Genomic DNA, 13,671 nt, shown 5'->3' on the forward strand with positions numbered 1-13,671 from the left:
GAGGGCCACCCGTGGCCGGAGTGGGCCGACTTCCTCGAGAAGCTGCGGGCAAAGGGGTACTTCGTGCGGCCCCCTCTCGCCTCCGGCGCCCCCGTGGGCGAGGAGGTGGCGGCGGATGCCGTGGGCAAGCCCGACTACCCCTTCAGGGACCAGAACAGGGTGAAGAACGCGTGCCTCAACTTCGCGCGCGAGCGCTTCGATCTTCTCAGGTTCGCAGCCGCGAGATACATAGTTGTCTTCTAGCTCGGTCTTAATAGAAAAACGTGCGGCCCCCTCTCGCCTCCGGCGCCCCCGTGGGCGAGGAGGTGGCGGCGGATGCCGTGGGCAAGCCCGACTACCCCTTCAGGGACCAGAACAGGGTGAAGAACGCGTGCCTCAACTTCGCGCGCGAGCGCTTCGATCTTCTCAGGTTCGCAGCCGCGAGATACATAGTTGTCTTCTAGCTCGGTCTTAATAGAAAAATCACTTCCAATGATGACAGCCATGGAGCATCAGCTAAATTCATTACTGCCGCTATTTGTTGTTTGATAAACAATTGTTGAAGTCGTGATCCTAGCTGTAGGATTCTATGATCCTGCTATCCCACAGACACCACACCAATATGACTTAAATTGAGCCCTGAGTTGTACTTTGTACCTGGTAGGATTTTACTGAAGCCGCGATCCTAGTTGTGCTCTTGTGAAAGCCTGTGGTAGAATCATCCATACTCCCAGACCTAGTGTGTTTGGTTGTGTTCCATCTCTCAATTCAAATTGGATTGTAAGTACTAGGTAAAAGGCATTCAGATTTGGAGGTCTGGAATAAAAAAAAATTAGAAGAAAGAATAAAAATAATAATATTAATGATGTTTATTTATTATCTGTTTTTTATGCATTATATGGTCTAGTAACCACACAATTGGCATAATTGACATTCCTATCATGGCTTCAACAATTACTCGCAGAGTGACACAAAACAAACATGGTAGAATTGTAGACAGTGAACTGATATAAAAATGTGTCCGACCACACTGTCCTAAGTCTGATACTGGACATGCGAACCTTGCTGTAATGATTAAATATTATCCAGAGAAGTTATATTCCAATTCATGTTGGGGTCATGGTTGTCAGCAATTTAATAGTGATTCTGTGACCAGTAACTGAATCTTTGAACTGATTGTGCCTACTAACTTTGTAACTACTTTTATGTTTCTTGCTTGACTGGAATTTAATTTGACTGCGTTATTATCACAGCTCTCTTCCCAAGAAGGATATTCAAGCTATTGTCGAGTGTGGTTGTCCTAATATCTTCCGAAAGGCTGTCAGTTCTGCAAAAAGGCTGAGAGAATTTGTGCAGGTTGACGAAGGAGATGTAAGTTGGTGTGTTCTTTCTTCAGTATGTGTTTCCTGTTAAAATGGGTTGTTGATTTTCTTTACATATACGCTGTTGATTTTCTTTACATATAGCAGGCTCCTTTCTTTACTCACAGTTTGATATCAGAAAAAGGGTCTTAAGACTTTGATCTTTGATACAGGCATGCAGTGTTTGCAAATTACGTGGATCTTGTGATAAGGCTTATGTCATTCCAAAAGCTGAGGAAGCAGCTCGTACCGTTGATGTTGTGCGCATACTGCTAACTTATGCAATAGATCCAGCCACCCTATCTGGAGAAAATTCTGTTGGTGGGGGTGTGCAAGAATCTGCAAGGAAGCTTCTCTCAGATCTGACTATGCTTTGTGACACAACAATTGATCCATCTCTTCCTAAACCTGTAATTCACACTTATAGCAAGCAGGATTCATCAACCAAACCTGACAAGGGCAAACAATCATCTAGGGTATTTGCTGGAAAGGGCAGAGAAACGGCTGTGACTGAAATGAAGAAGGGTGACTGGCTTTGCTCGAAGTAAGTCCGTTAATCTCTAAATTAATCGACTGTTATGCAGCTTATGCTGCTCTACCTTCTTTTTTATGAACCTCGGGTTTGATTTTCTTTATGTTGCCCTGTGAGATTGCTAAGTTGGATGATTTTGTTACTGCAATGCTCATATGAGAGCATCATGTATTATGATCAGTGATTTTCTCAACTCATGCAACCTAGGGTCCAGTACCATCACTAGCACCAGTTTTTTCTTTGGACAGATGTTACTACTTCTTTTGAAAAAATATGTTACTACTTCATTCACATTACATAAGGCCATCTCTAGGGCTGTAATTAGGTATGGTACTTTCTTAATACCAGTTGGATGATATTAAACTAATTTATCAAAAAAATCCATTTCATGGTAGTGGTTTATATCCTCATTTACCACTAAACACAAGACAGTTTGTGCTTTTCTTATGACTGCTTTTCCATCTGATCCAGTATTTGTACTTTCAGCGCTTAACTTTGCCCAATTACAATGTATTCTTATGTACTTTATCCAATGGCTTACAATGTCATTGTAACCTTTTCTATGTGAGGAAAACATGAATACTCCCTCCGATCCATATTACTTGTCGCTCAAACGGGTGTATCTAACACTGAAATACGTCATACATCTGTTTCAGCGACAAGTAATATGGATCAGAGGAGTACTAGATTTTGGATTGATTGTCTGTAGCATGATATAATTTGCTGTACAGCCAAGTCTACTTGCATCTCCAGTGATACTCTTCGCATGGATATTTGAACCAAATCTAGATGTATCTATTATTGCTTAAGAGCTTGGAATACCTGTTTGCAAAGCGATATGTTATGTTGTAATAGGATTTCTGACTTCCTAGAAATCCACATACTATCTGATAAAAGTTTGGGAGGGATCCCAGAGCAAGGTCAGTCGGTTTTAGTTAAAATTAGTTGTACCTAATAGGCCGGTTTATATTTTTTCTTGATGTGTGCATCCAAACAGGCTGGGATCCCAGGTTTGTTACATTTTCCTGGATATGTTATGTAGTGTAAAATGCTTCTGTGTTCAATAAAAAATCTTAGGTTTTGAAGTGAATGTTGAGTTAAATGGTTGATTTGCACCAGCCAGGACTAGCCCTTGGTGGCATTGTTCAGAAAGGCACCTCTTAGGCGCTAAGCGACAACCAAACGTGTAACCTAGGGCAAGAGCAGGGCTCTAGGCAGCCAGTGAGGTTTTCTGGCAAGGAATCGACCTCACCGGCGAGGAATTATGGGGAGGGAGTAGCCAGTGTGGGGAGAGAGAACACCCAGAGGCTCTGGTGAGACGAGGAAGTGTGGCGGTTGGTCGCTGGCGGTTCGTTGTCGCCGCTATTGCTCATGCAGTCATGCTTGCTGTATATGGTGGCGGCCCTTCTTTTCTTTCTTTTTCCTTTTTATTTGGCCTTCCACACCGTCAGATTTCTCCCTATGAGCTCTCCAGGAAGAAGCTGCTGTTCATGCTGACGACCGCCTAGGCATAGCTTAAGTGGGCTAGATGCTAGGTGACAGCAAGCCTAGCACTTTGTTGAACCTTGCTTGCTGTATTTTTTAATAGAAGGAAACAACCTTGGTACTCACGCAGGTAGCCAACTAACCAGTGCTCAGCTCTCTCGCTAGGTTCAGAATCTGTGCAGATTTTGTTTTGGTGGATCGTAGAAGCACCTCTTATGGGGTATGCATTGGCCGGGGTTGATTTTTTACAAGACTAAAAGTTCATGATTGTGCGAAAAGCTGGCGTTAATCAGTGGCCTCTCTTGTTTGCTGCACTGATTTCATATATTATTTTCTTGCACATGTGGAAGGATGATATACTGTTGGCTGCTGATTATGTCTTGTTAATGGACTTCTCTGTAATTTTGCCAGCTGCAACTTCTTAAATTTTGCTCGAAATCGTCAGTGTCTCGAATGCAAAGTAGATGGACCAAAGAAGATAGAAGCAGCCACCAGTGAAATGAAAATGGGAGATTGGATCTGTCCAGGGTAATTATCTGATCTCGTATACATTTTTCCCTAATGTTTCAGCAGCGCTCCTTTGTCCATACTCACTTGTTTGAGCTTTCAGGTGCGCTTTTATGAACTTCTCTCGCAATAAGATGTGTTTTAAATGTGAAGGACAACGGCCAAAGAGGCAGCTCAACCCTGGAGAGTGGGAATGCCCCTCGTATGTGCTATCCACGTCCTCTTTGTGACTCTTCCCTGCTTATAACAAACTAATGATAAATTACCTCCCTTACAGATGTGATTTTGTTAACTTCCGACGGAACCAGGAGTGCAAAAAATGCAGCCATGACCGCCCCGAAGACGATACCCAGGATAATAAGCTCGGATACGATGTGTGGAGGAACACCAAGGGAGCTGGCAAGGATAGAAGCTTTAACTCTGTTCATCAGGGAGACGACGACGGCGATGAAGAGGGGTTGCCATACAAGGGGGAGGACCGCAGGCATGTAGCGAGCAGAAGGGCGTCACCAGCCCGGAGGGAGTTCGCGGGCAAGAGTAGGAACCATGGCGACGAAGACAATGCCTTGCCATACGAGGGGGGAGACAGGCGTGTGTCGAGCAGAAGGGCCTCACCAGCCCGGAAGGGATTCGCGAAGAACGACGATGGCGATGAGGATGTCGAATTCGATGTCTCGCCATATGATGGGGAGCGCAAGCATGGATCGAGCAGAAGGGCGGCGACAGGTCGGAGGGGATTCACCAAGGATGAAGACGACGTGTTGCCGTACGAAGGGGCGCGCAAGCATGTGGTAAGCAGAAGGGCGACCCCATCCCAGAGGAGATTCACTGCCGCTAGAGGAGAATAGGCAGTAGTTATACACCATTGATGCGTTTTCTTGTACTTAGCAGATATGATACCGTATTGCGCATATTTTAGCTGAGCACAAGTCACGAAATAATTGCAATTTTGGCAAATTACTTCCCTTCTTGGAATTTAGAAACAATATTGACAGCCTCATGTATACACTTCTGATGTGTGAGTTAATCTGAGTAGTTAAAAACAGCTGTTTCTTGGCGAGGTATACTTGTTGTGCACACAAGGATGACCATGTCTTGTACTTCTCTTGTGAAGTGACACAGGCTGGAGGGGCTTAAAGATTGTATCAGAAATGAATGCACACAACAACATCAACGTCACCGGAGATAACAACACAAGCATAACATGCTCCGCAGATGTCGCACAAGGAAATTTTCAAGGAGATTTACGGAAACTGTATCAAAATCTGTACTGCAAAACCGTCTCCATCTAGCTTTATTCTGAGAGAAACAAACGCACACACACATTTGACACTTCAAAAGACATCATCACCACCACGCCAAAATGACTCCAGTGATCCAGTCACAACGGCTATCAAGTCAGGCATCAGTCCGGAGCCTCAGATCGCTTCCCTGATGATAAGGTTGACGCCGAACGACGCCGTGCAGATGATCAGCCCCATTATCGCCGGGAAGTTAAGCCCCCTGCAGAGTTCACCAAACCGAGAAGGAAAATCGACAAGATCAAAACCGCTTCGACAAAAAATAAGAACCGAGTGTACAAAAAAGGGAATGAAATCCTTCTAGCAGCTATCATTTGGTGTCATCGACGTACGCGTTATTCGGCATCATAAGCTGCAAATTTGGTTCAAGTCAACCATTTTTCACATTCAATTCATAGCTCACGACTTTGCTCCTACTCCCTCCGTTCGGATACAACCATTTCTAAGACAAGTATTTCCGAACAAAATCTTTTAAGTAATAAAGCGCCCCTTTTCGAAAAAAAAGTATTTCCAAACGGAGGGAGTAGTTACTACCATGTATAAAACCGGAGTGGTTGACATAGGAGTAGGACAGAAGCTTAGGTAGGATTGCAACATCACATCCAATTATCAATGCCTTATACGTATTTCTTTAAGGAGGGAGTACTATCATATACTATCAATGAAATCAAATGACCTGTAAAATTTCCAGGACTGAGAATTTCCTAAGAAACTACTCCCTCCGTTTCAAAATAAATGACTCAACTTTATACTAAGTTAGTATAAAATTGGGTCATATATTTTGGAACCGAGGGAATAGTAGTAAAGCATGCTGGAAATCAAGTGGATCCCTATTGCTTCACGTCCACACAACGCCATCATCATCTGAATCATCGCTGAGCGAAAAGCAAACGTACCCAAGCTTGTAGCGGTTCTCTGGGACGCCGGTGGCGTAGCCCTTGAAGTAGAAGAACCTGGCGACGGTGTAGAGGAGCCCCAGCGCGGCGGCGACGACCGGGTGCTGCAGGCCGCCGAGCAGCAGCGTGGCGAAGAAGAGCGGCATCATCTCGATCGAGTTCTGGTGCCCCCTCTGCAACCCCCACAACACAAATCCACAAGAATTCAGCCAACTCTTGCTTGAAATCGATCAGCAGACGGAGAGGGCGGGCGGCGGGGAATCTGGCGGTGGCGGACGGACCTGGACGCAGTTGAAGGGCTTGGCGTCCTTGTTCTCCGACTCGGTGGCGTACATGGTGGGGTAGAACACCTTGTACCTGGAAGAACAAGCACCGGCACAGGACCGTCATCAAGCTCCAAAATCAAATTCTCCATAGGAAAAAATGGGCAAATCGATGAAGAAACACGTACTTCTTGCGGGCGGCGCCGACCTGGAAGCTCATCCAGAAGTTGAGGAAGGCGTAGGCCACCACGGTGAGCACCACGTAGCCGTACTCCTTGGGCAGCTCCACCGACACCGCCATCGTCGTCTACCTTGGTCTCGCCTCTTGGTTTACCTTGGAAACTGAGATTGGATGGGAGAGGGAATGGAGCGCAGGTCTATATCTTATAGGAGAGTGGAGAGACCGGAGGTGTCTGCACTCCGGCCCAAGAAAGCTTTGACCGATTCCCTCCCAAAAGCCCATCTTGGCTACCCCACCTTTGTTCTTGTCGCTCTGTCCCTACTTTTCGACGAGGCATTGGATTTAATGTTGATACCAATTTCAGAAAAATAGTGATTTTAGTGAGATCATCACTGTTCATTCTATTGGAAGTTTATCATCCATCTCAACCTCTTGAAAAAAACATTTGCTATTCCTGTCATGCAATTAAACAAACTCAAATTCAACTATGTGGTTTGCCGTCCCTACGTATTTACGGTCTTGCTAGCAAATTTCAAAGAGGCCGACGACCCTCTTGTTTCCTCTCATAACTCTAGGCGGCTAGCGCAAACTCCCTTCTATCTGCCGCTCTGGCGGCCGATGGCGGGGAGCGGAATTCCTGTGCCTTCACTCTGGTTAGCAGTTTGTTAGAGTTTTTCAGTTCTCGCAGGCGTGATGCTTGGACGGATGTGTCTCTTCTTCTTCGAGTTTGTCCGTTTAGACGTAGTCGACAGAGCTATGGCATAGAGTCCTGCCATCTCCTTGGGGTGGTGAAGTTAGAGTTTATCGTCATGTGGCCAGATTTGAAGCCACGTGTTTCAGATCTATGTAAGGGTCCAACAATGACAATTGTGGCTCCAGTGCGCTGGTCCTTATAGTAGGTGCATGAAGACTTTTCAGCTATAATCGACAAGGTCAAGTCGGCTCGAGTAAGGGAGCAGCGACAACAGCGTGTTAGCGGCTTGTTCTGACGACAATAGTGGTTATTCGGTCATCTCGGAATCTCAATGTAGTTTTTATTATGTTTGATATTTTTTGTACTTTCGATGAATCTTATGATAGATCTGACCGTTGTTTGCAAAAAAAAAACTTCAAAGAGGCCCTTAGTGAGATCCATAGTGACGTTTGAAGACGATGGATAAGCTGGAATGGACAAGATCATTTCCACATGCGGAGACCGTTGCTGCTAGATTCTGCTCCAGTCAACCGGAGGCCTGCGTCACGCGTGACGTCTGCCTGAACGTCTCATCCCAAGAGAGATTGTTTAGTCATCTTGTTTGATTTCCTTTGTTTTTTCAGATGTGGGGCAGGTGGCCGTGGTTAAGAGCACGCATGGTGCCAAACGAGGGATCAATGGGAGTTAGAAATGACTTTTAGTTATCTTTTCTTATTACAAACTCTGACTTCATGGCTTCAACGCTGATTTGCAAATTTGCTTTGGCATCCATTCGCAGATAGGGAAAACCAATCTATGGATACTGATTTAGAAACCGGTCATCCAACGCTACACGTATACATTTCAAGGCATGTTTCAACAAATCGGACAAAATTCATGCAAATACTATGAATTTCATTAAAGTTCCGATATAATTTACATAAAATAGATGATATTTCGGCCGTTTTATTGAAAACTCTATAAAAAATTTAAATCCTATACAGGATGACTACCTTGTACATGCGGCCGCTCTATCCTGCAGCACCGTTGTTGGCATTCGTGTCGTCGTCCGTCATGGGTGCAAGGATGCTGGAGGGCCGCGGCAGCCTTGTCCGGCAGTGCCAGGCCGGATGGGATTTACCAAGGATGAAGACGACGTGTTGCTGTACGAAGGGGCGCGCAAGCATGTGGTAAGCAGAAGGCCAACCCCATTCCAGAGGAGATTCACTGCTGCTAGAGGAGAATAGGCAGTAGCTATACACCATCGATGCTTTTTCTTGTATTAGATATGATACCGTATTGCGTATATTTTAGCTGAGCGATTCTAGCAAATTACTTCCCTTTTTGGAATTTAGAAACTATGTGGACAGCCTCATATATACACACTTTTGATGTGTGAGATAATCTGAGTAGTTAAACACAGCTGTTTCTTGGCGAGGTATACTTTTGTGGGCACACCAACGGTGATCATGCCATGTACTTCTCTTGTGAACTGACACAGACTGGAGGCTTAAAATTGTATCAGAAACAAATGCATACAACCGGGACCGAACCTAGCATTATGGAGGCCCTGATGCGATTGAGGCGCAATAAGCATTAACAAAGTAGTATCATATATACTTGTAACAATAAATATTGTATATCAAGAACAATATAAAAGCATAAACATAAAAAAATAGTTCACAAATAAAGTCTGAATACATCATCTATTTATGATTATATGATGCAAATAATGATTATAGTATACTCAACTGTAAATAACTATTAAATAAATACAACCCGATGAAGTGAGCTGAGGAGTAATTTATTTAAGAATGTCGATGTATTGGGTCCTTATTTAAAATGGGTCCTAGGCCGCCGCACCTTTTGCCATGGCCTAGGCTGGCCCTGCATACAACATCAACGTCAAAACTGACCGGAGATAAGAACGAGCATAACATGGTCCACAGATGTCGTACAAGGAAACTAGCAAGGAGATTTACGAAACCGAATCAAAAGTTGTACTGCAAAACCTAAAACCTCGATGTTACAAACCGTCTCCATCCATGCTTATTCTCCGAAGAGTAAAACAGACGCACACACATTTTTGGACACTATAAAAGACACCACCACGTCTAAATGACTCGAGTCACAACGCCTATCAAGTCAAGCACATCAGTCCGGAACCTTAGATCGCCTCCCTGATTACAAGGTTGATGCCGAACGACGCCGTGCAGATGATCAGTCCGAATATCGCCGGGTAGTTGAGACTCCTGCAGAGTTCACCAAAGAGAAAAGGAAATCGACAAGATCAGAACCGCTTCGACGAAAAATGAGAACTGACTGGACAAAAAAGAGAATGAAATCCTTCTAGTATTTGTCATTTGGTCATGTTATTCGGCATCACAAGCTGCAAATTTGGTTCAAGTCAACCATTTTCACTCAATTCAGAGCTCACGACTTTGCTCCTAGTTACCATGCATGAAACCGGAGTGGTTGACATAGGACATAAGCTTAGGTAGGATTGCACCAGCACATCCAATTATCATGCCCATCAATGGGCAAAAATTTCTTATGATCTTAAGTTAGATTTAATTTGGGATGGTGACCCACGCTGGTTCTTGTTGTCCGTTGTACTACATGATGTAACTCATTTGATGAGCAATAAACTTTGAGGGTTTCAAAAAAAATTCATGGCCCTACTTTATGATGCAATGCGAATGGATCTCCATCTCGCCCTTTTCTTTTGAGATAAGAATGAATCTTCACATACCGGTACCTACCAAGGTTCACCTATATGAATTGCACCATGCCGAGAACTTGTTCTGACCTACTCACTGCATTAATGAGTTGAGTGTGGTTGACTAAGACTTCCTCCTGTCTTTTTTACTTCGTGTATTAGGCTGGTCATAGTGAGAGTAACTTAACAAGTAACACAGCGCATTTCAAAACAAGTTTGCTTATGTGGTATAGAGTTAACGAGGAGAGAGGTGTTTCGAGTAACATAATAGGTTACTGTAACATAACGCAACCCAAAGCAAAATGAATCTATGATGTAATAAATGCTATCATCTATGATACTACTTGTATGTTACCTTGCACTATGAAGGTAGTAACAAACACTAATGTCATATGCATGACACTACTCTAAGTTACTCCCCAATATGACTAGCCTTAGATTTTGGTCAAGTCAAACATTGTAGAGTTTGACCAAATTTATATTAAAAAATATCAATATTTACAATGCCAAATATGTATACTATGAAACTACATTTCATAATGAAGCTAACAATATTGACTTGGCATGGTGAATGTTGATAATTTTCTCTACGTATTTGGTCACAGTAGAGATACTTCATCTCCGGTCAAAACTCATATGCAGACTAAAAAAGATCATAGGGAGTACTAGGATCATATATCAACGAAATCAAATGGCATGTAAAATTCCCAGGACTAAGAATTTCCTAAGAAACTAGTAGTAAAACATGCTGGAAATCAAGTGGGTCTCTATTGCTTGTTCACGTCCACATGGTGATCTGATTTGGACGCCATCCTCATCTGAATCATCGCTGACCGAAAAGCAAATATACCCAAGCTTGTGGCGGCTTTCCCGGACGCCGGTGGCGTAGCCCTTGAAGTAGAAGAATCTGGCGACGGTGTAGAGGAGCCCCAGCACGGCGGCGATGACCGGGTGCTGCAGGCCACCGAGCAGTAGCGTGGCGAAGAAGAGCGGCATCATCTCAATCGAGTTCTGGTGCCCCCTCTGCAGCGCCACAACACAAGTTCACGGGAATTTAGCTAACTCTTGTTCGAAATCAGCGGACGGAGAGGGCGATGGGGACAGACCTGGACGCAGTTGAAGGGCTTGGCATCCTTGTTCTCCGACTCGATGGCGTACATGGTGGGGTAGAACACCTTGTACCTGGAACAACAAGCAGCGGCACAGGATCGTCGATCAAGCTCCAAAATCAAATTCTCCAGAGCAAAAATGGGCAAATCAATGAAGAAACACGCACTTCTTGCGAGCGGCGCCGACCTGGAAGCTCATCCAGAAGTTGAGGAAGGCGTAGGCCACCACGGTGAGCACCACGTAGCCGTACTCCTTGGGCAGCTCCACCGACACCGCCATCGTCGTCTACCTTGGTCTCTCCGCTTGGTTTACCTTGGAAACTGATTGGATGGGAGAGGGAACGGAGCGGAGGTCTATCTTATAGGAGACCGGAGGTGTCTAGACAAAGTCCCAGATTGTAAGTTCCTGCCCTCCGGCTCAAGAAAGCTTTGACCGGCTCAATAATGGGCATGCCTTGTTGAAAAGTAGGGACAGAGGCACAGAGCGAGATCACCATTGTTCATTCTATTGGAAATTTATCATCCACCCCAACCCCTTCAAAGAAACATTTGCTTTTCTTGTGATGCGATTAAGCAAACTCAAATTCAATTATGCGTTTCCCCCGTTACCACGTTTTTACAGTCTTGCGTAGCAAACTTCAAAAAGGCGCACGACCCTCTTATTTCCTTCCCCGACTCTAGGCGGCAAGGGCAAACTCTTTCAACCAGACTAAACCGGAAGCCTGTGGATTTACCTTCCTTCTGTTGGAAATATGAGCAATTTACCGAATGATTTTATTAACAGAAATACTAGATAAAGCATGACTAATATAGTAGAGATAAAATAAGTCATGCGTTCTGACAGAGAGAAGAAAAATAGCTTCTGCATATATGAACCGTAGCCTATCATATCTAAAGCAGACAGTATAGCAAGTAGCATATATGAAGTAGAACCTAACATGTGTAGGACAAGGATTAGAACAAGGAACTGTGGCGGAGCCTTTAACAGGAAAGACAAGAACACGTACGGGACAGCAGCAGCAGAAGCGCTGGACTTGGGGTCGGTGTCCTCGCCTGCCATGTCGTCGAGGAGGTCGTGGACGTCGGGGAAGAAGTCGTCGTCGGGGAAGTAGTCGTCGGCGACCGGATCATCCGTGATGAAGCAGCCAATAGTCGCGCTGAGCGCTCCCCAAAAACCTTATCACCCTTCTCCCGTACAGAACTCAAAAGGTGCAGTTTCGGAGGCCTACTGTCCCGACCTGCGGTGCACGTCGCAAACCGGGATGGGGAAGATCGTAGCAGCAGCGTAGTGCTCAGGAACTTTGTGGCGAGAGGAAGGGGATTTTCTGGTGTGTCTCTCTAGAGAGGAGCGACCTCTCTTATATAGGCACAGGAGAAGGACGCGAAGATGCTGCAGCAGGAGGTGAAGCAACGAAGGGAGACGAAGCGAACAGGCAGCGGCCGAAGAGGCGCGCCGTTCGAATTCAGTGTCCACCACAGAAAACGTTTCAATTCCTACGTGACCTTTCGTATAGCCGTCGTGCGTGGCAAAAATTTAGATATCGGCTCGGCTCATTCCTGCAACCCGCGGCGCGTCGTGACGAGGCGAGGCGGGCGGCGGAAGAGGAGCACGCGTGGATATCCCTCTTGTTCTCATACTCGTACAAGTGGGGAAAGAACCTCCCTTATAAGGAGGTCCAACTCCCACTAAACTAGCTATACGGGACTAAACTTTAGTAGTATCCCTTGCCTTGCACAAATGGGCTAAGTGGGCCTCTAGGATTTATTAGGAATTTCTGAAATAGTTATTGGGCTGTCCAAAATAGACTAAATTCCAGCAATCCCCCACCAGATCCCAGAGGCACATAGAAATTTGCCTTTGGTTCCAAAACATTGATTTATATACTGGTACTGCAGTGGAGACTGTTAAGTTGAACTTCCACCTAGAACTCTATGCTACACTAGGAAGCAACTTGAACAGTGAACTGGGCCTTGAACTGCAAGTTTTCTGCGAATCTAGCTTCACATAAAGCCTTGACCGATACGTGGCTACCGTGGGTCTTCCCCGCGGGTGGAGCTTATGCGTCATACTCCGTGACCTTTCATGAGTTTACTAGAGAGAACCCTACTCTCATAGATTGCGACGTTTGACAATCAGACTCATATAGGTGTGTTCTTCAAAAGATGTTCTGCAGGATAACATCTCTACTTAAATAAGCCACTTAGAACACATTAAGATATACATCAACCTGCCATGCAGATTAGGAGAGTATTGCATCTTCATGGAGTGGTATTGTGAATAGCAAGGATACTCTCCTCTCAGTTGACCAACAGCTTGTCTTCCACATCTAATTCACGGGATCTCCGATCACAAAGAATAGGTTACCACTGTAAACAACTCATATTGTGGGTCTCATACCCATCTCCCTCGATGCATTATCTATCACATTATGTGATAGACCCTTGGTAAAAGGATCTGCTAGATTTTTAGACATTTGGATATAATCAACGCAATAACTCCGGAGTTTTTCATTTTCCTGACAGACTTTAACCTTCTCTGAACGTGTCTTGATGACTTCATGTTATCCTTTGAACTGCTCACTTTTGTGATCACAGTTTGATTGTCGCAGTTCATAAGGACACCCGGTACAGGTTTCTCAACAACCGGCAAGTCATTCAAGAGCCG

At 44.8% G+C, this 13,671-nt stretch overlaps 3 protein-coding genes across 4 annotated transcripts; 1 reads left to right on the plus strand and 2 right to left on the minus strand.

The window, feature by feature from the left end:
- Nucleotides 1–3: 3 nt before the first annotated feature.
- On the plus strand, nt 4–4,928 carry LOC125530578 (zinc finger protein VAR3, chloroplastic-like; the record flags this gene model as incomplete). The annotated part of the gene is made up of 6 exons (XM_048694957.1): nt 4–209; nt 1,233–1,350; nt 1,514–1,884; nt 3,769–3,885; nt 3,968–4,066; nt 4,142–4,928. Coding segments are annotated over 6 exons (1,482 nt in total), but the record flags the coding sequence as incomplete, so codon positions are not given.
- A 202-nt stretch (nt 4,929–5,130) lies between these two features.
- Nucleotides 5,131–6,789, minus strand: LOC125530575 (microsomal glutathione S-transferase 3-like). Its single transcript, XM_048694954.1, has 4 exons — nt 6,513–6,789; nt 6,343–6,418; nt 6,062–6,234; nt 5,131–5,367 (listed from the first exon to the last, which is right to left on the minus strand). The coding sequence occupies exons 1-4, from the start codon at nt 6,623–6,625 to the stop codon at nt 5,283–5,285; spliced, it is 447 nt and encodes a 148-aa protein (XP_048550911.1). The 5' UTR covers nt 6,626–6,789; the 3' UTR covers nt 5,131–5,282.
- Nucleotides 6,790–9,098: 2,309 nt separating this feature from the next.
- LOC125530576 (microsomal glutathione S-transferase 3-like) lies at nt 9,099–11,388 on the minus strand. Of its 2 annotated transcripts, XM_048694956.1 has the most exons (4): nt 11,174–11,381; nt 11,004–11,079; nt 10,748–10,920; nt 9,099–9,430 (listed from the first exon to the last, which is right to left on the minus strand). In XM_048694956.1, the coding sequence occupies exons 1-4, from the start codon at nt 11,284–11,286 to the stop codon at nt 9,346–9,348; spliced, it is 447 nt and encodes a 148-aa protein (XP_048550913.1). In that variant the 5' UTR covers nt 11,287–11,381; the 3' UTR covers nt 9,099–9,345. The 2 variants fall into 2 exon arrangements, with proteins under 2 accessions (XP_048550913.1, XP_048550912.1); XM_048694955.1 differs by lacking the exon at nt 9,099–9,430 and having other exon boundaries at nt 9,452–10,920; nt 11,174–11,388.
- Nucleotides 11,389–13,671: the final 2,283 nt, after the last annotated feature.

Source organism: Triticum urartu, unplaced genomic scaffold (assembly GCF_003073215.2).
Source record: "Triticum urartu cultivar G1812 unplaced genomic scaffold, Tu2.1 TuUngrouped_contig_6413, whole genome shotgun sequence".
Taxonomy (NCBI): domain Eukaryota; kingdom Viridiplantae; phylum Streptophyta; class Magnoliopsida; order Poales; family Poaceae; genus Triticum; species Triticum urartu.